At 39.0% G+C, this 21243-nt stretch overlaps 1 protein-coding gene across 7 annotated transcripts in view; it reads right to left on the bottom strand.

The window, feature by feature from the left end:
- PRIM2 (DNA primase subunit 2) overlaps window positions 1-21243 on the bottom strand; it is a 279267-nt gene that overhangs the window by 167388 nt on the left and 90636 nt on the right. The window contains exon 8 of one of the 7 annotated variants that reach the window (XM_073810922.1): window positions 1355-1935. The exons of the other annotated variants lie outside the window; for them this stretch is intronic. Coding sequence (XP_073667023.1) covers window positions 1897-1935 — 39 coding nt within the window. The 3' untranslated portion in view covers window positions 1355-1896. Of the gene's footprint in view, window positions 1-1354; window positions 1936-21243 lie in introns of those variants that run through there. 7 annotated transcript variants of the gene reach the window in all.

The raw sequence follows: 21243 nt of genomic DNA, 5'->3' as shown, positions 1-21243 counted from the left end.
ACTGGGTTGGGTCTCACAAATGAATCAAAATACAAAATGACTCAGTAAGTCAACTGCTCAAATGCTAACTGGATCATGTTCTACTAAGAGTTCATTCTAGGGCTTCCCTGGTGGCGCAGTGGTTGAGAGTCCGCCTGCCGATGCAGGGGACACGGGTTCGTGCCCCAGTCAGGGAAGATCCCACATGCCGCGGAGCGGCTGGGCCTGTGAGCCATGGTCGCTGAGCCTGCGCGTCTGGAGCCTGTGCTCTGCAACGGGAGAGGCCACAACAGTGAGAGGCCCGCGTACCGCAAAAAAAAAAAAAAAGAGTTCATTCTACTCAGCTGTGGAACAAACTCAGGCCCTAGAACATGAATGAGTTGACAAGAGCTAAGCTTATCCACTGGGTTTTAGAGGAGCATCAACATTACAGACCAGGAGAAAAGGAAAAAAGTTGTTTCTTCTATAACATGAGATGTGTTTGATTTTTTACATCAAACACTGTGAAAGTAAAAATTTCTTACCTAATCCATCTTCTTTTTTCCTACACTTTCCCCCTTCGTTTTCTTGTAATAAAAGCAAACATCATGTCCCTTCTTTTTTTTTTTTTCCTTTTCTTCATATCAGAAAAAAGGTATACAAACTTGTGAAACATCTGGGCCCATGTTTTTAATATCAAACGGGGAGGTAAAAGGCATACCAAGCAAATGGACCTAATGCAACTCATTGTTTACTCTGGATTAAACTTCCAGGATGAGAGAAGGAGCTTGTGAACTTGCAGATATTTATCCAAATGAGATGCAAAAACTGTCTGTCTGGTGGAACAGATAGCCACAAAGGTTGATGTCTCTGATGGGCATTAACCGATTTTCTGTCTAACCCAGAAGCATTTCTCTGTTAAATTACCTATATATGCCTGATGTCTCAAATGTTCTTTGAACCAGCCATAACATCTTACTGATTTCCTCATTAATTTCATGAGTTAAATAAAATCTCTCACACAGATTCATTTTATATTTACCTGAGACTGATGATTTTACCTCTTTGAAAATTATCCATTAACACGTGTAAAACCAGAAACCTATCATAATTCTGTAGGGAAGTATGACAGGTCTATTTACATAACCACTGTTCCTTAGATCGCTTAGATTAAACAAAATACTGATGAAAATCAAAACCTTTTACATACTATCATATATTATTACTTCCCTTATAGGAGTCCTTATTTTCAGTGTGCAAAAACAAACAAACAAAAAACCAATTTTTTTTAATGTAATGGTTTATTTTCTCCCATTTGGTTTACTGCAATTGTTCTGGTAAGCTCAGAAGCGAGAAAGAAAAAGATACTGACCATTAAGTTTGGCAGAATGAACAATTCATAGCCAAGACAGCTACCGCTCTGGCAGTGGGCAAAGGGTTCTCTTTGATGGGGCTTCTCTTTAAGTTACCCCTGAGTATGAAAGAGCACATAGAGATGTGAAAGCCCACACAGATATATGGGCTGATGAGCAATGGGACCTTTGCAGCTACAATCAGCACCACATTGCTGACTCATTAAATGACAAAACGCACTTGATTTCAGCAAAGAACAACCAGCCCCTGTAATTCCATCACTTTCACGGAGACACCACATCAGAGATGCAGACGTTTCCTGACGTCAGAGAGGCCCTAGTGCCACTTGTGCCAAACCAGCATCATTTCTGTTCTGAGACATTTATTCTGCACAAAAGTGCTATTAGAATTTTGCTGTCAGATGGCAAGAAAGAAGGTCTTACTTTATGACTTTTCTGCAGGCATCTCTATAGGGAAAAGATTTATACAGAGAGCTTCACAGAAAATTAACAAATACGGCTACTGGGAAGCAATTTAATTTGGTCAACAAATACGGTTACTGTACAGTCTTGTTAGTTGATGGAATCATTCGAAGTGCTGCCAGTCGAAAGTCAAACGTATTCCCTAAATGACAAGAGAGGTCACGAAGACGGATTAGTCAGAGTACTGGATACCCTGCAACCCAGAATAGGCTCTTGAGTCCAGGGCATGGAGGAGTGGATGTCTGTGCTTCAAAATAAATCAACTGTCTGCAAACAACTACTTTTTCAAAAGAGAGAACTAAACGGGAATATGATCCCAAACCAAGCACCAATCTCTAACTCCTTTTCTCACATTTCTCTCTTGTTGTCAGCTAATAATCAATACTCCAGCCTTGGCTGGAAGTTTGGCTTAGAATTTTCTCCTAAGATAAATACAATTTGAACTAGAAAAAGTAATGGAAAGCTATTTACCAGAATGTAAATTGTGGTTATTTCTATAATGATGGGATTTTAAGTAACTTTAATTTTCTTACTGGCATTTTTCTGTTTTCTGAAATTTCCAAAGGAACATGTATTACTCTAGTCATCAGGAAACAGATAGATATAGATATATATACATACACACACACACACGTGTATATATGTATATACATATATATACACACATTTATATATATATGCATATATATGTAATTTAAAATATTTTAAAATAAGCACTGATCATTCAAAAGTTTTCCACATTAAATAAGCCTGACTTTTAAATTGATAATCTAGTTATTAGCTTTAAAAAAAAAAGCTTCAAAAAATCCAACTATAATGTTTGATGCAACAGTGACTAAGTGATTTCTATCCTAAGATGCAGCATTTCCTTAAAAAGCTCAAAAGCAAGACGCAAGGTTCATTAACTTGGGGGAATCAACCTAGAGAGGCAGGACCACCATCACGCCCCCGCTCCCAGTGTTAGTATACATTTCTGCTCAAAGAAGCAAAGACTGTTAGACAGACTGTGTAAAATCCAAGTTTCAGAAACTGATCATTTTAAACTAAACGTCTCAAGGAACATTTAAATCTATTTCCTTCATGCTTGAGGTAGTATGACTTCTATGAACCAATATCCAGCCAGAATTAGGATGATTTCTAAAATAAGTTAAAAATATGCTCATATTCATCAAGCTCAAAGAGAGCTACAGCTGCAGGCCAGGCGTGGTAGGTGACTCCAGAGGCCAGCACCTCTTTACTGGAGTTTGAAGAGCCAGGAAAGCACTCCCCATGTCAATTTCAGCAACAATTTTCCTTCTCTTCATTTCCCTCCACACAGTCGTTGAGATCCAAGAGTACCTGAACCTAGCCCAAACAATAACCCTTCCTTGAATAACTTTTAGTTTCAAAGCAGCAAAGCTTGTAAAACTGAACATTTCAACAGGAGAGACTTTGGTCACTGATATATTACCAACAAGAGAATTCTTTGGGGTTTTGGAAGAAATCTTAAAGAGCAAGTCATGTATTTGAAAAATAACTAATGGATTTTTAATTTATGCATTTAGGCAAAAGACTACATTTAAAATATTTCAAAACTGTAAAGAGACTTTCTGAAGTCTCTTGGTTCTTAAACCAATTTTTAAAATGCTGTTAGGAAAACATTTAACTTCTTTTAGTGACAAATACCATTTAAATAGGGAGTGGAATTAGAGAAGAATTTACAGTTGACCCTTGAACAACATGGGGGCACCAAACCACCACCCCCCGCCCCGAGTCAAAAATCTGCCTGTTAACTTTACATTTGGCCCTCCACATCAGGGGATCCGCATCCGTGGATTCAACCAGATACTGTAGTATTTATTGAAAAAATCCACATATAAATGGACCCACAAAGTTCAAACCCATATGGTTCAAAGGTCAACTGTATTTAAAAATCCTTCCCAAGGATCTTTGTTAGCTGCTAATGTACAGATCATCTCTCTTTCAATCACATTATCTCAAAACTCTACACTGAAAATGAATTCTAGGTCTTAACTCTACCTTCCAAAAAATTTTGTGCACCTCTGTCACTCTACCTCTGCTAGGGAAAGTCTAAACAAAACACATAGGAGTCAACCAGATGAACACAGAGTAACTGAAGAAGACAAAGAGTGAATAAAATAACAATAGCATCCCAAAACCTCACCCCTAAGCAGAATAATAAAATGCCTAGTCTGCATAACTATTTTCTATAAAAACTGCAAAAACAAGAAACAGAGAATCCTAAAGTAGTATCACTTCCTTCCAGTTTCAAAACCAGTGCACACAACAATTTTTGTTAGGTATGTACACACCCGCAAGACTCCCAGAGCTCATGCAATTTACTTTAAATAAAAGGATCTATGAAGAAAATGTCCTGTTTTTATTCTTTCACACAAATTCTTGCTCAATAGTAAAATAAATGTTTACCACAACAACAAAAAAGGGTTAAACCTTCACATGAAAAGCACCACACAAATATATTCCATCACAGGCCCTCTGTCCGTCAACATTCAAGCCTAGGGCACAAGTCGAAAGCCCTAAGGGCTGGGGAAGCAGCAACCAATCTAAGGCAAGTCAGTCTATATTTCACCCATGAACATTCCCCAGCGGTCAGTCCTGCCAAGGGGAATCCAACTCATTACTGCTTATAAGTTCTGTGACTCCAAAAAAAGTTGAAAATCACGTTTTCTGAACACAAACGATAAACATTTAAAGAGGGATTTTTCTTTCTCATGATCAATGACATCTGTAGCTCACGAAGGGTGACAACTGACAAATCACATTATGCTCTGCAAGAGACCTAGGGACCTTATAAGGATTTATAAAATATGATGTGGTTTTTTCACACCTTTACTCATTCAAATCCTCTTCATCTGAAATAAAGCTGTCCCCACGGTTCTTAAAAATTACAACCTAGTCAATACCACTGTTGGCAAACTCAGAAAAAGCTCTGAAACCAAATATTAGCCTCCTCATTCTAACACACAAGAGAAGAGAGTGAATCCAAGGAAAAGACAAACATGAAAAGAGAAGATGGGAAAAGAACAAAAGGAGGAGACAGGAGAAGTATTTAAAACTTACAAGTTGAAATTAGACCCAATTTTATTAATGAAAAGAGGATGGCATAATTTTGCTAGAATCTGAATGTAATTTGCCAATTGCTGCCAAGAAGAATCAATCAGCAGCTCCAGAGAATTCTAAATTAAAAATGATCAGTCACCATACTCATGCAATATAAAAAAGCCCACTGATGGATTAAAAGATTAAATGCCCCAGAAGTGACATGGGTAATGTCTAGTCACACAAACATGGGAGCAGTGAAGGATCTCAAAGTCAGAACGGACCAAAAGTTTAATCAATCAGCATTAAGAAACTATTTAAAAGAAACCTCATGTGTGTTTCAAAAAAATCAGCTTAATGATGTTACAGAAGTGCATTAAAATCTATAATGCAAATTAAATGTTGGAAGCCTGCCTGCCTAGAGCCCATGCTCTGCAACAAGAGAAGCCACCTCAATGAGAAGCCCGCGCACCACAACGAAGAGCAGCCCACGCTCCCAACGAAGAGAAAGCCCACGCGGAGCAACAAACACACAACACAGACAAAAAACAAATAAAATTAAAAAGAGGGCTTCTCTGGTGGCGCAGTGGTTGAGAGTCCGCCTGTCGATGCAGGGGACATGGGTTCGTGCCCTGGTCCAGGAAGATCCCACATGCCATGGAGCGGCTGGGCCAGTGAGCCATGGCCGCTGAGCCTGCGCGTCCGGAGCCTGTGCTCCGCAACGGGAGAGGTCACAACAGTGAGAGGCCCGCGTACAGCAAAAAAAAAAAAAGAAAAAGAAAAAGGAACAGATTATCATGACAGGCTGTGAAACTGTCTTTCTTAGAGACTTTAAAAATAGAATAGTTTACACATGGGCCTCTCCAGAGTCAGGGGACACGGAAAAGGCCCTCCCAACATGCAGGTTCCCTGGCCACACCTGTAACCTTCCCACAGAGGCAAATCCTACAGCACTAGTCACTGAGTAACTCAGCATCTGCAATCATGGGGCAGGAGACCCAAGTCAGAAAAACCACCTCACCCTTCCTCTTCTGGGCCCAATTCTGAAGACCGTTACACAACAAACAACATGAGATAACGTACGGTTAGACTGTGATGCTTCCCTCTGTGGAGGGCTTAATGAAGGGAAGGAAAAGGAAAACTCATTTTGGGGGTTATACTAATGGAATGCTCCAGAAAAGTAAAGGAGTAGCAAATCTAGTATTTATTAAGATTGTTTAAGTATTAATCACCCCTGACTGACAAAGAAATACTGACTTGGTGAGGATCTTGAAGCTAAATTGGGAAGATCTATGGAGTCTGGAAATTTTTAAAGTAAACCAACAGTAAGCACTGTTTTGAAGTGAAGCAAAATGAGCAGGTAGATGGCCTCCATGTGGCAATAAAGAAAGCAGGAGCGTGGGACGAAGCCTGGAGACAGTCTAGCCATGCACATTACACCAGCTGCTAGAAGAAAGGGAGCCGAGACTCCAAAGGTTCCTCACATCCTTCTTTAGAATTCTTAGAAGCAGAAGCCTACATTTCACAATGTTTGTCTCTTCCTTTAAGTATCTGTTTTCTGCTTAGTCTCCAAAGTTCCCTAGAAATTATCAGGCTGTCCTAACAGGGTCAGCTCAGTGCAAGCAGTTTATCTGGAGGTCAAGGGAAGGAGTAATCCAAGGGACTGGAGGGAGTCCCAGGCCAGGACAGCAAGAAAGAGGAAGAACGGTCCACAGTTCAGACCCCATGGCCTCCTGGATGGCCTTCCTCCACAGGCCCTGTGCAAAGCTCAGCAAATCCTAAGACACTGACAGAAATTCATTCCCCTCCAGAGTGCAGCCTCATGCCAAAAATACTAGAAAAGAGAACTCAATCGTTTGCATCTCAAATCACTTTGTCCCCAGATCCGGTTCGCAGACTTCAGTGTGCATAAGAATCACCTGGGGCCCATCCCAAGCGATCTTGATTCAGTAAGGTCAGAGCAGAGACCCAGGAATTTGACATATTAAAAGGCACACCACACTTTCAGAAGCTCAAGCTGTAGAGAAAAATATATAAATGGCAGAAAGCAGGCAACAGAAAGAAAAATTAAATCAAGTGTTTAAAAGAAGCATTTGCCTCAATTAATCTGTCACTCAGTAATTAAATTTGATTGTACTGTATGGATAATCTTCATGTTACTTCAGAAATGCAGGTGCTTCGTTGGTTTTCAACTCTGATAACTCATAGGAATGGCATCATTTGACAGTTACTGTTGTTACAGAAAGAGCTAAGGGTTCAGGGAAAATTCCTGATTGCTTTACCTTCATCCAAGCACACTGCTTTCAATAACAGAGACTGCCCCCTTGTGACTGGAGAAGCTTCAATAAAGTATTATAAAAGCAAACCATACTGACAACAACATACAGTAAGCACTTACAATATGCAAGGCACTGTACTACGTGCTTTACATGTATGAAACCAACAACCCTATGAGGTAGGTCTTACTGCTGTCCCCATTTTACAAGGGAGCACAGAGAAGTTACTTGCCCACACAACTATTAAGCGGAAAAAGCAGGATTCAAACCCAAGTCTCTCCAGATATGCCACAAAACAGGCTCACTCAGGCTGTTAAAAAATTAAAAATTGATTTCCAGTGACTTCCCTGGTGGTTCAGTGGTAAAGAGTTCACCTTACAGTGCAGGGGACGCAGGTTCGATCCCTGGTCAGGGAACTAAGATCCCACATGCTGCAGGGCAACTAAGCCCGCCCTCCACAACTACTGAGCTCATGCACCCTGGAGCCTGCGCACCACAACTAGAGAAGAGAAAACCCGCATGCCACAACTAAAGAGAAAACCCGCATGTTACAACTAGAGAGAAGCCCATGAGCTGCAGCGGAAGATCCTGCATGCCTCAACGAGGATCCTGCATGCCACAGCTAGGACCCGATGGAGCCAAAAATGAATAAATTAATATATAATAAATAAATCTTCAAAAAATAAAAAAAAAATTTTGAGGGGAAAAATTGATTTCCAAATCATAAAACATAAGATAATTTGCTATAAACTGTGGAGCAAGAAAAATAAAATGTGAAAATAAATGGTTCTAACCACCTGCTCTGAGGGTCTTGTATAATTTAACTGTTAACATCTTAAAAGACACTGGTCTGTCACATTTATTCAATGATTAAAACTTGCAGCTGTTTAAGGTTATACATAATCACTAGTTAAGGTAAAGAAAGGATCCCCAAAGTTGCCAACATATGTGCAACATATGTGTTGCCAACAAAGTTGGCAACATATGTGTTGCCAACAAAGTTGCCAACATATGTGCAACATATGTGCAACTTTGTTGGCAAAGTTGCCAACATATGTGCAACTCCCTTCAGTGTAAGTGACAGCTTAACTTTTTAACCAGAAAAGAGTTCTAGTCTTTCAACACAATTTAAAATAAAACAAACATTTATATGCATTTTTTGTGCTATCATTTAGCACTGGGGTCAGCAGTCTGATAGCAAATATTTTAGTCTTTGAAGCCCACACGATCTCTGTCACTATTCAAATTCTGCCACCAGAGCCACAGACAATACATAACAAATGGGCATGGCTGTGTTCCAATAAAACTTTATTTACAAAAATAAGCAGCTGGCTATATTTGGTCTGTGGCCCCATAGTGTGCCAACCCCTGAGTTAGCAAGCACTTAATGGTAGAAGAATTTAGGAAAAGCTGTATTTTTACTAGAATCTAAGAAAATTTCTTTCATGAAAGCAACTGTATAATCTACCACTCAAAATGTAAGCTTTTCTCATTTCTCATACTTTCAAGTTCATTTATGCCAAAAGTAGATGAACACAAAAAAGAAATCCCAAATGCCAGTATTCCATTCATCTTACTTAACTTTACAAAGGCTAAATTGGTGATAACATATTACTTGGAATAGGCTATATCCATATTAAGGGAGAAAATAAATGTTTTAATATCTTACAGTTCCTACGGTAAACCCACATCTACAAAGATACTTCAGTCTTGCTGCTTTTCAGCCACAACTACTCATACAATTCTATTATTTCAGGTCCAAAATAGACATAGAAATAAAAACCTACACACACACACACACACACACACACACACACACACACACACACACACATATTTTTTAATCCTGACTTAAAAGAAAGTGCCCATGTTATGCTCAAAAGTGGAAGGAGAGAGTTGAGAGGAGCAAAACGCAGCTATCACAGCCAGGTCTGGGTCACAAGACCAACACACACTCAGCAGCTTTTATATGAAAACATCATTAAATGCATAGTGATCAAATACTAGGCTCCTCTCTCAAAACAAACAGCTCAAGTTTTCTGTAACAGTGTATGTCAAGACAGTCTACTCACTAACGACTGAAACAGGCAGAGCCCCAGGAAGCACATTCAGCCTGTGAGCGGTGGCTCATGGTTGCTGTATAAAGTGGAGAAGGATGGTCTGGCTCTGTGAATGCTTCTCCAAGTGTGGCCCACAGCACCGCAGGTACAAGCACAGTAACTGACCAGTTTCCACCTGGACACATTAGAGAAGGGAGCCGGGGCAAAGAGGAGAAGCATCCAATCCAGAGGACAGGGAGGTGAAGAGGCCAAAGGAAGGCTGCCTCTGTGTGTACCTACATTTGCACGTGTGCATTTGCATGCGGTTATGTGTGTGTGCGAACACAGGAGCATTCACTCTGAAACCTGTCCCTAAAACTGCCATCTACAAAATCCATAACATTATGACTACTAAGTGAGAAAGTGGTCTGATTTGAAACAGTTTATCTTCAAAACATGCAAAAGCTTTTCTGTTTTGATTCTGCAACCAGTCCCATTAAAGCTAGGATATGCTTATTTGAAGAAAATGCCTGAAGTCAACAGAGGATACATTTTTACATTATTCATTATCCAAATAATCTTCAAAACCTACATTACGGGATTTAATTACATGTATTACTCCTTTAGTCTAACTTGCTTCTCTTGCTTTTCAAGATGTGAGAAACTCACGTCAAAAGCTAACAGTTCATATAAAATTGCTTTGGTTTTACCACTACTTATTTATAGACTCAGACCTCAATCCAGTGTCTTCAGGACTCTAGTATAGTTTCCCAGCTACTTACCAACTAACCCGTATAACTCTACCAGCAAATGGTTGAAGGGGTAGAATCAGCTCACCGATTACCTTCATGAATAACATTCATGCACTTTAACAGTCTCCAGCAAGATGGATTTCTCCTTCAAGCACTAAGTTGTCTTATCACAACACAAAGCACAGCACCAAGGACAGACCTGAAGTGCAGAACTCAATTCAAAGGGCTACTTCATTGTGGCTGAACTAACAACTCACCAGCCTCTAGAGTGCCCCACGTCCCCTAATGTCAAATGATCTCCATCCCCATCCTCAAGGTCAACTTTCTGGCCCCGACTCCAGGCTTGCAATGCTCTACATGTGAACTAAAATCAAAAACAACTTATTCACCAAAGAGGACAGTGATGGCAAGTAACTGAAAAGATACTAAACGTCATTAGCCATTACAGAAAGGCAGATTAAAGCCATGATGAGAAACAAGTACACATCCAATAGAATGGCAATGATAAAAAATACTGCCAATACCAAGTGCTGCTAAGAATGCAGAGCAACTGGACTCTCACACATTGCCAGTGGAAATGCAAAATGGTTGAGCTACTCTGGAAACGTGCTAGGCAGTTTCTTATAAAGTTAAACATACACTTACCACATGACCCAAGAATCTTATTCCTGCGTGTTTAGAGAAATAAACACGTACATTCTGCCAAAAACCTATACATGAGTATTCACAGCAGCTCTATTCAGAAAGGCCAAAAACTAGAAGCAACCCAAATGTCCTTGAACAAGTGAGTGTATAAATAAGCTGTGGAACATCCACACAGTGGAATTCTACTCAGCAATTAAAGGAAAGAACAGCTGATACACTAGTAGATGGAGAATTACGTTGAATTTTTAAAAATCTTAAAAGGTTATAGACTCTGTGTGTATTAGTTTTTCTAGGAATGCTATAAAAAAATACCACAGACTGAGTGGCTTAAACAACAGAAATCAATTTTCTCACAGTTTTGGAGACTAAAAACTCAAGATCAAGGTTAGCAGGGCTGGTTCTGAGACCTCTCCTGGCCGCGTGCCCTCTCTGTCTTCACAGGGTCTTTTCTCTGCGTGCATGCACCCCAGGTGTGTCTTTGTGTGCCCAAATTTTCTCTTCTTATAAGGACAATGGTCAGATTGGATTAGGGCCCATACAAACAGTCTCATTTTAACACAGTCACCCCTTTAACGGCCCTGTATCCAAAAACAGTCATATCCCAAGGTACTGAATGCTAGGGTTTCAACATGTGAATTCTGGGGAGACACAATAAAGCCTATAATGGTATGCTTCCATTTATATAACATTCCCCATATGACAAAATTGTAGTGATAGAGAGCATATCAGTGGTTGCCAGGGTTGGAGGAAGGGTATTACTATCAAGGAGTAGCATGAGAAAATTTCTTAAGCCTGATGGAAAAGTTCTGCATCCTGACTGCAGTGGTTACAAGTATCAATGCATGTGGTAAAACTTCACAGAACACAAACATACACACATACAAAGAGTACACATAAAAACCAGTGAAATCTGAAAAAAGGTCTGTAGTTTAGTTGATAATAGTACTGTGGTTACGTCAGGTGTTATCTTTGGGGACAGTTAAGTGAAGAGTACAGCAGAAACTCTCTGCACTATTTTTGCAACTTTTATGAGTCTAAAACCATTCCTAAATAAAAAGTTTAAAAGTAAATATTCATAGCTACTAGACTCTCGGGGGGAGGCCTGGAGAACCATGCTTAGTGGCTGTACTGCCAAGTTCATGCCCTCCCTCCACACACCCCAAAAGAAACAACTGTGACATCAGGCTGTACCCCCCGCCCCGAACACTCGAGTCCCACCACAGTAGTATGGGTATGCTGTCAAGGAGCTGAGAAAACCTGGAGAGGGAGCCCTAGCAGAAAAAATTTGAGAATCAATGTTTTAGGCAAATATTATTAATGGTTTTATTATTTCTTTCTTCAAAATACCTTTACATGAGGACTCCATTAATTTACCTTGAAATATATAGTCCAGGATTTTAAGACCAATTTCACACCAATTTCTGTTTGTTAATTTTATTCTCCCTAGATTTAATTTTAGAAACAATGAAGCAAGGTAGAGAGGGAAAGTAAACAACTTTAAGTCTTGGTATTGATTCATATTCAATTACTGGAGAGTAATTGATTACATGTCAGCAATATGACAATGACAAATTTAACACATCTGTTGTGTGTATAATTTTTTAAGAAAACCACTTCCAGGGTATAAATAATCCTTGATTTTAAAAAATGTATATCCATTCCAATTGTCTAAAATTAAGCCACATACTTAATAAGTGGCTTTTTTTAAGTTAGTTTTTAATCTAGCTTCTCTACTGTCTAGATGTAGCCACAGAACTCTGAGTCCCCTTAAGAAACAATCACTATTTGAGTTTTCCATACAAATTTAAATTAATTGAAACAGCTTGAAATTTGCAGTTAATCTGCAAAGTTTCATTTATGAGGTTCAAATTTATAGTATTCTTATTTCAAGAAAAAGCAGCATTACAATACACAAACCATATGTAAAAGATCCAGGAATTCTGACTTCTGATCTTACAATTTTCTACCATTTGAGTAAGTAGTCCTAACACGGCTCTTAATTCATCATCCTTAAGAATTCATACAATACAGCTTAATTTCATTTATAAATAAACCACAAACCCAAAAATGATTATGACTGCAATACAGACAACAGTGATATAAATTCAGTAAGGCTAAGACTTGATACAGTTAAAATACAATTGAAAAGTTTTTGGTTTAAAGCAATCTAACAGTTCTTGACATACCCATTCCCCAAATCATCTTGAATACTTATGAAATGTGGAAAATAAAGCTTGTAACAAAATTAAGACTGAAAGAATCTGAGAGGAAACAAAACAAACTACTTCATTATTTAAGCCAATTTGTGCCAGGGATACAGAAGTCCATCTCATTTTGTAGATGATTCAGTTCTAACCCAGGAGAAGGGAACTCTTTTCAGATAGACAGAACATGGCTGAGCCACAGTTTCAATCAGGTTCTCCAGCTTACTATAGGTCACATACACAATGCAGAGAGCCACTGTTTTATACTATGTTAGGAATGAAATGAAATAGGATTCTATTGTAGTTTTTGATATAACAAAGACCTGGCTATTTTTTTTTTCAAGAATCTTGCAGTATTACATTTCTGAAAATTTTACACATTTCTAAGTTTGCCAAGGACAAACCTCAGGTACAAAAACAAAAGCAAATCTATATCAGAATGTATTGATCTACTGACTTGTTGGTGGACATTTGGGTTGTTTCTAGTTTGGAGCTATCAATATTATGTATAAAACTGCTATGAATATTCATGAACAAGACTATGTACACATATGGCTTGCTTTCTTTTGGGTAAATATCTAGGAGTGAGATTGCAGCATCATACGGTAAGTGTATGTTTAACTTTATAAGAAACTGCCAAGTTACTTTGCAAAGTAGCTGCACCATTCTACACCCCCAAAAGGAATGCATGAGAATACAATTTGATCACCAATACTTGGCGTGAACGTTTTTTTAATTTTAGCCATTCTAGAGGGTGTGCAGTTGTTTCTCACTTTGGCTTTAATTTCCACTTCCTTGTATGACACATGATGCTGAGGATCTTTTTCACATACTTATAGGCCATTAATATATATGTCTTTGTAAAATGCCTGTTCAAATCTTTTCCCCATTTCAGTATATTCACATGATGGAATATTACTCAGCAATAAAGAGGAATAAAACACAACAAATGATGAACCATGGAGGCATCTTGCTGAGCAAAAGTAATGAGACACAAAAGGATACATACTATATGACCCCACGCATATAAAATCCTAAAACAGGTAAAATTAATCAATAACATTCAAAATCAGTGGTTGCTTGTGGCAGAGAACCGGAAAGAATTACTACAAAGAGCACAAGGGCACTTTCTGGGAAGATGGAAATGTTCTATACTGTGTTTAGGGTAGTAGTTACATAGTGTATACTTTTGCCAAATGTTAGAGACTTGTATAGTTTAAATGTATGACTTTCATTATATGTAAATTATATCCTAGTAAATACTACATGAGCTACTTTACATATCTTCAAACCTCATACTTGAATTTTAATGTTTGTTTGAAAAGAAGTGCTGACTCAGCTGTCTACAATACATAAGTTTTAAAACTCCTTCATAACATAAAACTGATATCTGACTCTGAAGCCTAGGTACAGAGTCCATTCTGGGCACAAAAAGGTTTATATCTGACTAAAAGACCCTGTCATTCTGAATTTCCATCTATTTTAAAACACTTCAACTGACCACTGGAGAGAAAATGAATTAATAAGAAGGTACACTATTTTTGAAAAGCATGATTTACTATTGTTTCTGCCACTCTGTCTGTCCGATCCTTGGCCTCCTGAAAGTACCTTGGAGTTGTATTCCTAAATGACCCTCTTCGTTACCCGGACTATTAACAACTTCTAGCTTCTGAGAATTATCTGGTCTTTAAAGAGACCATTAAACTTATGTTGACCACATGTTTCACATGCTCAAAGGAGATTTCCAGTCTTTTGAGTCAAATGTCTAATGTTATTATAAATTAGACCACACGATGAAACATTTAAAATAATTCCATGAAAAAAAAATGTGTTTAGAATCCAAATCAAATGAACAAATATTATTTGCTCAAAAAGGAAAGGAAATAAAAATATAATTTAAATATAAAATCAGACCAAAACAACTAGATACAGTACATACTTTATGTCAGAAAAGTTTGAAAAGTCAAAACTATTCCTAAGTATAATTCTATAGTTACCTACTTAACCAAGAAAAAAATGTTTTATGTATGTCTGTTTGTTCGTTCATTCATTCATTCATTATTCCTCTCCCTCGTGCTTGAGGGAACACCATTCAAGCGTTTTGTTTTAGTTATCTGAATAGCATTTGTTTGTAAATATATAAAAGATCCAAAGAGACTCCTGTTAGCTCATTTCATAATAATATAGTTTAGTTGTCTCAAATTATACTGTCTGCATCAAGATTAATAATAACTTTTTCATAAAGACTGCTGATGAAAAAAGTATTTTAGCATCAGGTGAAGTAACATAAGTGAGAAATGCACGTTCCAATCTCTTCTAATTTGAATTATCCAACTTGATAGTTTTTTTAATGTATTATTCTGCATAAATAAGATCCCCTTAAATTATAGACCAGAATTACTGTGTAAGCATTTCTTTGATTTAATGGTAATTTAATCTCCTTAATATAAGAGTTTCCCAAATTTGATAGAGTCTTTTAGTGAAGCTATTGCAAAGATCTCTACCCTTGATCTGCTATTTACCAATTACTTTACAAGTTTAAATACCTTTATTTTAGCACTTTCTCAGGTTATCTTCCGGAGTCAGGCAATTCCTCATAACTTTTGCATCTGTTCTCATATAATTAACTAAATATATAAAATCCGGTTGTTTTTCTCTGGCCAGACTTCCAATTTTGTTTAATCTCTCCTTTGATGCAGCTTAAAAAACTTTTACTATCCTCACATTAATAAGGTATATTACTTCAAGCACTCACTGTAAGACGTCTTTGTGACAAACAAGTATTTGTGTTGGTCTTTTAGTTAAACTCCAGAGAGCTAACCTGAGTAAATAAACAGTGAAAAGAATCTCTACTTTCTGGGAGTATCTAATGTTTAAATTAAATCCATGTTTTGTTTGTTTTGTTTTTCTCGTAATTTACTGAAATAAATGTGCTTTTTCACAATCCATGCTGGCTAAAACACACCCATCTCTACCTCTGCATCCATCCACCCACAGCTGGCCTCACAGACAAAGATTTCTGGTCAGCCCAAAGTCAAAACACAAGAACGCTACTCCTAGGAAATAAGGTATTAAAAAGCAAATGCTCAGTACATAGTTTGAATAGAACTGATGGGGCTTCAATCAAGCCCAAACTTTGTGGGATACACACACACCCCCACGTGCACCCACAGGCATGCCTACGGCACACACACACACAGGCACACACAAGAAGGACCTCCAAACAGAGCCAAAATGTCTAAGTCCACCTTCAGACACAGACTCTTCAAGCTCCTGCACTAACTGGTTGACTGACTGGCTTGTGGGACCATTACTGAACTAACCTGCACCCTTCCCCACAGTGAGCACTGCTCCAGGAGCTACTCCACGACAGCCCTGGTCCTTCAGCACTGAACTGTTCATTCAGGCAACGTGAAGCTTCCCCTGGCTTTGCACGTACCAAGCTTAGTTTGCTCCTTCACCATAATTATCTCAAAAGGACTTAGGCCCTATATCTTTAACTTAAATCCTACAGCCCAGTGACTGTGGATATCTTACCAGACCCAATTCTGCTGCCCTCAGGTTTCCCGACTTCACCACAGCCTCACCCACTACATTCACATTGTTCCAAATGTCAAGGTTCCTACCCTCAACCCCATTCAGGACAACAGGGTCTAATGTAAAGTTTGTGTTGTCTCATATTTGGCACTGGGGCCTTTTAGATTTCTTCCGTGTTAACCATCAACATATTGATCCTGCTTAATTTTATATATTATCAACTGCAGCATTTCTCAGCTCACTGGCCTAAAATGAAGTTTATATACATGCTTATTTGAATAATGATGAACTATGTGAAAATACATAAAAGTCTATTAAAATATGTTCCTAAACCTAGAACTTCTCAGACAAAAAAAGAATATATATACATATATATAATAAATATAAATTGTCAGAATACCTCAAAACCTCAGTACAACACTAATGAAGAAATGAAAATAAGCTTTCTGATAGGCTAACAAGTCAACTTCAAAGTGAAAAAGGCAAAGGACATGAGGCTTTTATTGTGTTGCTTAATTACTACCTTACTATACTAACCTTGTGTGTTCATATTATAAAAATCATCCATTTGTGTTACAAGGAGTAACTCCGGGCTAACACTGTAAACAGGACCTGAAGTGAATACCAAGTGACAAGCTCCTCATTAATCATCATTTTGCAACATTCATGCTTCAACATGGTCCTTTAGCTCATTGTTTAAAATTTCAAGTAAATGGAGCATCCCAAAGATTCACTGCCAAGAAACTGTTTTTCCAACACTTCTTAGCTTTGACATGCTTGCCAATTTATTCTGAAAGGTCACAGTGTAAACAGAGCTCTGCTGCATCTAGGAAAAAAACCTGTTTAGCATAAAACGCTGTCATTTGTAGACTAGCAATACACTACAGGGAAATCCCATCAAGAAAAAATGTAAATGGTATTACTGCCACTGAATTCTGACATATGAGTTCTAATAAAATGATTTAAAAGTTTTGTGGGGTTTTTTTTTGGTATAGCAACTTGGTGTCTAAGTAAAATTCTGGAGGCTTCCCTGGTGGCGCAGTGGTTGAGAGTCCGCCTGCCGATGCAGGGGACACGGGTTGGTGCCCCGGTCTGGGAAGATCCCACATGCCGTGGAGCGGCTGGGCCCGTGAGCCATGGCTACTGAGCCTGCGCGTCCGGAGCCTGTGCTCCGCAACGGGAGAGGCCACAACAGTGAGAGGCCCGCGTACCACAAAAAAAAAAAATTCTGTATTTCAGTAGTTACCAAACTCAATACAGCTACTGACAAAAAACATTTTAAAACTATTTAATTTTTAGACATGTGAATTATCTTATAAACATCTCTGTCAGAATAATTTATTAAAATAAGACAGATATCAGGGTAGGAATTCAAAACCCCTAGCAGACCTCCATTCTTCACCAGATGCCACCCAGGTGCAAGTCAGCCTTGCCGGGCCTCACCTCCTTCATCTTGGGGACGGGGCAGGAGTTAACTCTACCACCATGTATGCTGCCTAGGATCAGGTCACAGACAAAACCAATAACTAAAAGATACTTTAAGCTTTCATGTACATAAAGGAATAATTTATAGGAGGGTTTAGATTCTGAACTAGATGACCACTGAAGAATCCTTAAAGTTCTATGATATGTAATTATATTCAGATCATCTTCCACAAATTAAGAACAATTCATTTTAAAACACTCTGCACAAAAATAATGACAGAACATATAAATATATCTTTATTTTAAGAAACACTTTTTGAATTTAGTGTCTTCTATTTGATGACATAAATTAAGGCAAAAAATAGGATCCTATAAATTTAAACTGTACGTCTGATGAAATACCGTAGCTCAAATTACAATGCAAGATACATTTTTAAGACTGGTACAAATCAAGATCCAGTCTTGTTGATAATAAACCTTTGTAAGTGAAGTTTGGTATCTTGGCATCTTTCATCTTGCTCTAGTATCATATCTATTCTAGATGATTATTTTGAATCCAGAATTCAAGGAGCACAGACTTTCATTTTCAGTAGATAATTCTATCAGAATATCAAACATAAAGAGACAGCTCTTTAAAATAGAGAAAATGAAAATATAAAAAGACAGCACTTCAAAATGCAGAAAAAATGAAAATCTTGAACCGCAGAGGTTCTAACCAACCACAGCAGTCAAGCCTCTCATTCAATAATAATGAAGTCACTGTTCATGAGGATGGGGAAAAACTAGAATAAAAGGAAGAAAAAGGCTTCCCTGGTGGCACAGTGGTTGAGAGTCCGCCTGCCGATGCAGGGGACATGAGTTCGTGCCCCAGTCCGGGAAGATCCCACATACCGCAGAGCGGCTGGGCCCGTGAGCCATGGCCGCTGAGCCTCCGCGTGCGGAGCCTGTGCTCCGCAACGGGAGAAGCCACAGCAGTGAGAGGCCCGCATATCACCAAAAAAAAAAGGAAGAAAAGACAGAATGCAAATAGCTATCATTGAATAGTCTGGCAGAAATATAGAGCGAGGTCAAACTGTTAACAATGATCACTGTAATACAAGAGAACACCTAACATTCATGATAAAAACACAGATGTCACAAACATTTAAGTTCTCTAACATTTGTTTACAGCTTACATAATAATGTTTAATGAACACTAAAATCGTAAAGCAGAATATTTTCCCAAATTTTCCGCACTAGAGAGCTGTTGTCTCATTAAAACAAAAGGATATGATACATCGGTGCAATGACTCAGATGAACTTATTAATAACCTGATTAAGAAAACGCCTGATAAAAAACTGTTAAGGACAAAGATATGGGTTGTTCCCTAGTTTCATAGTTTATTTTATGATTTAGATTCCAAATCTGTCTAACAATATCTGACCAGAATCTCCACTTAGCCTCTATTGTTCCAGATATTACCTCAGTCCTTCGCTCTGCTACTGTAAGGTTTTATTCTATTTTCCATGACTTTCTCCAAAGTCACAAAAATACCGAAGGCCTCTCCTCTGTCTTTACGCCCTTCGTAGGAGCTGGTTCCTACCTGCTCCTGGGAGCTCTCTACCTCCCTTCAGCTTCCCAACAGCATACCCACTGAGCTCCCTTCCATCCTTCCAGAACACTTCTTTCCAGGCTTCTTCATGCTCTCTTTCCCCAATCTTCCCCACAAGTATGAACACTCCCCAAGGTCTGCCCTCAACCCTCCTCTCCTCATTCCATGTTGCTCTCATCCAACTTCAACAGAGCCTTGAAAGAACCGTGAGTTGAATAAATCACTTGTATCACCTATCGCTTTTCTGAATGTTAGAACTGCATTTCCAGTTACATGCCAGATATCTCCAAAAATGAGTAATTCTATTGGAACCTCAAACTAAACATATCCAAAACTAAAATCACTGTTTCATACACTCAATAGCCAAACAGACCAATTATCAACACAGTTGTTTTCCATTTCTGTTCCAACTCACCCCCAAAAAGCAATCTGAAATGAGTCCTGGTGGATGTGGAAGTTAATCCCTAGCCAGCTTCACTCCTACTCAGCAGCAGGTACTGACTGGCTGACCCCACACACTCAGCTGCAGCCAGTTACTAGGTGGACTCTGATGAAGCCTTGTCTTCATTTGCTGCCTTATCTCCTAGGTAAGCCAGGCCCAGCCATGGCCCTTAGTTGAACACAAAAGAAGCTGACCCTGGCTGATTAGCAGAAAAGGAGTTTAAGAGATTACTGGGCATCTCACAAAATTATTGGGAAGATGAAGAAATACGGTCAAAGTTAAGCTTCCAGGAACAAAGTCCCAACCATGTCACAATACAGGAGTGATTAGAAAATGGCCATCACTGCAATCGACCACTGGGAAGTCCCTGCTGCCACCCCCCACCTCCACCAGCACAAGTGGAAGCTCTCTGCAGAATCTGCTTCTTCAGTTCTAACCGAAGTCTCATTGGAAGTGAGTCTAACAGGTTAAGTCTAAGTCATATGCCTATAAATCTGGCTACAAAAGAGGATGAAAATTTGAGTACAGCTTTCCATATTGGCAAGACTGACTCCTACATTAGCAAGGCTAGATCTATATTGGGAAAACTTGCCCAAATATAAAAAGACTATTCAAAAGGTGAGGTTAAATATAAACGCAAATACTACTATATCCCACCTGTCCTTCCTGCCCCTGCCTCCAGGCCCACAAGGGTTCTGTCCAAGACCCTGCCAGACTGGGGCGAGCTCACTTCAATGCACTTGCTGGAATGGGACCCACTCCGGCGCCCAGATCGCTTGGCTGGAGCCCAAATTCCCTGCCTGGGTACTGCCAGTCACCAGGCCCGGAGAGACCACCCTTGCTCCTGAGACCAACATCCACTCCCCCAGCCATAGCTACTTCCTCCTCCACACAAGGAGACAACCCAAAACTGTATCAATGTCACCACAGACCTGGCAGCATTGGCAGTAAGAAGACACTCATGTTGTTGTATCCCATACACCAGTGAACCATCCTGGACACTGACATCAGGCTGGAGTAAGTCTGAGTGCTATGTACCCTCTGGACACTAGACTTTGATGGCAACTCCCCACACTCTCCTTGCCCTGTCCTCCTGGGCCAGCCTTTCCCCATATCAAATATTTAATTCTTTGGAAAACTGAACATCTCAGAGAAGTAAACTGTGTACAAATACAGAAAGCACTGTGGAAAATGTGCTCCAGAATAATTCATCTCAGTGCCCTAAGGCACATCCTCAGAAGGAAGGAGACCTACAACTGGCTCCCCATCATCCTCATCACTTGTACATGTGAGTATGAGTAGATACATGGGAAAAAAAACAGGTTTGGCAAGCAAATAAGTTATCTCTTTTCTGACAACTAGGCAAACTTAAGTACGAAAAATATTTCCTAAATTGCTCTTTACAGACTGTGGATTGAGGCGGCTATCATGAAATATTAATGAATGAGTAAGAATATAAAAGTATAGGAGGGACTTCC

The sequence above is a fragment of the Tursiops truncatus genome, chromosome 10 (genome assembly GCF_011762595.2).
Source record: "Tursiops truncatus isolate mTurTru1 chromosome 10, mTurTru1.mat.Y, whole genome shotgun sequence".
Lineage (NCBI taxonomy): Eukaryota > Metazoa > Chordata > Mammalia > Artiodactyla > Delphinidae > Tursiops > Tursiops truncatus.
This window is presented reverse-complemented; position numbering and strand designations above follow the sequence as displayed.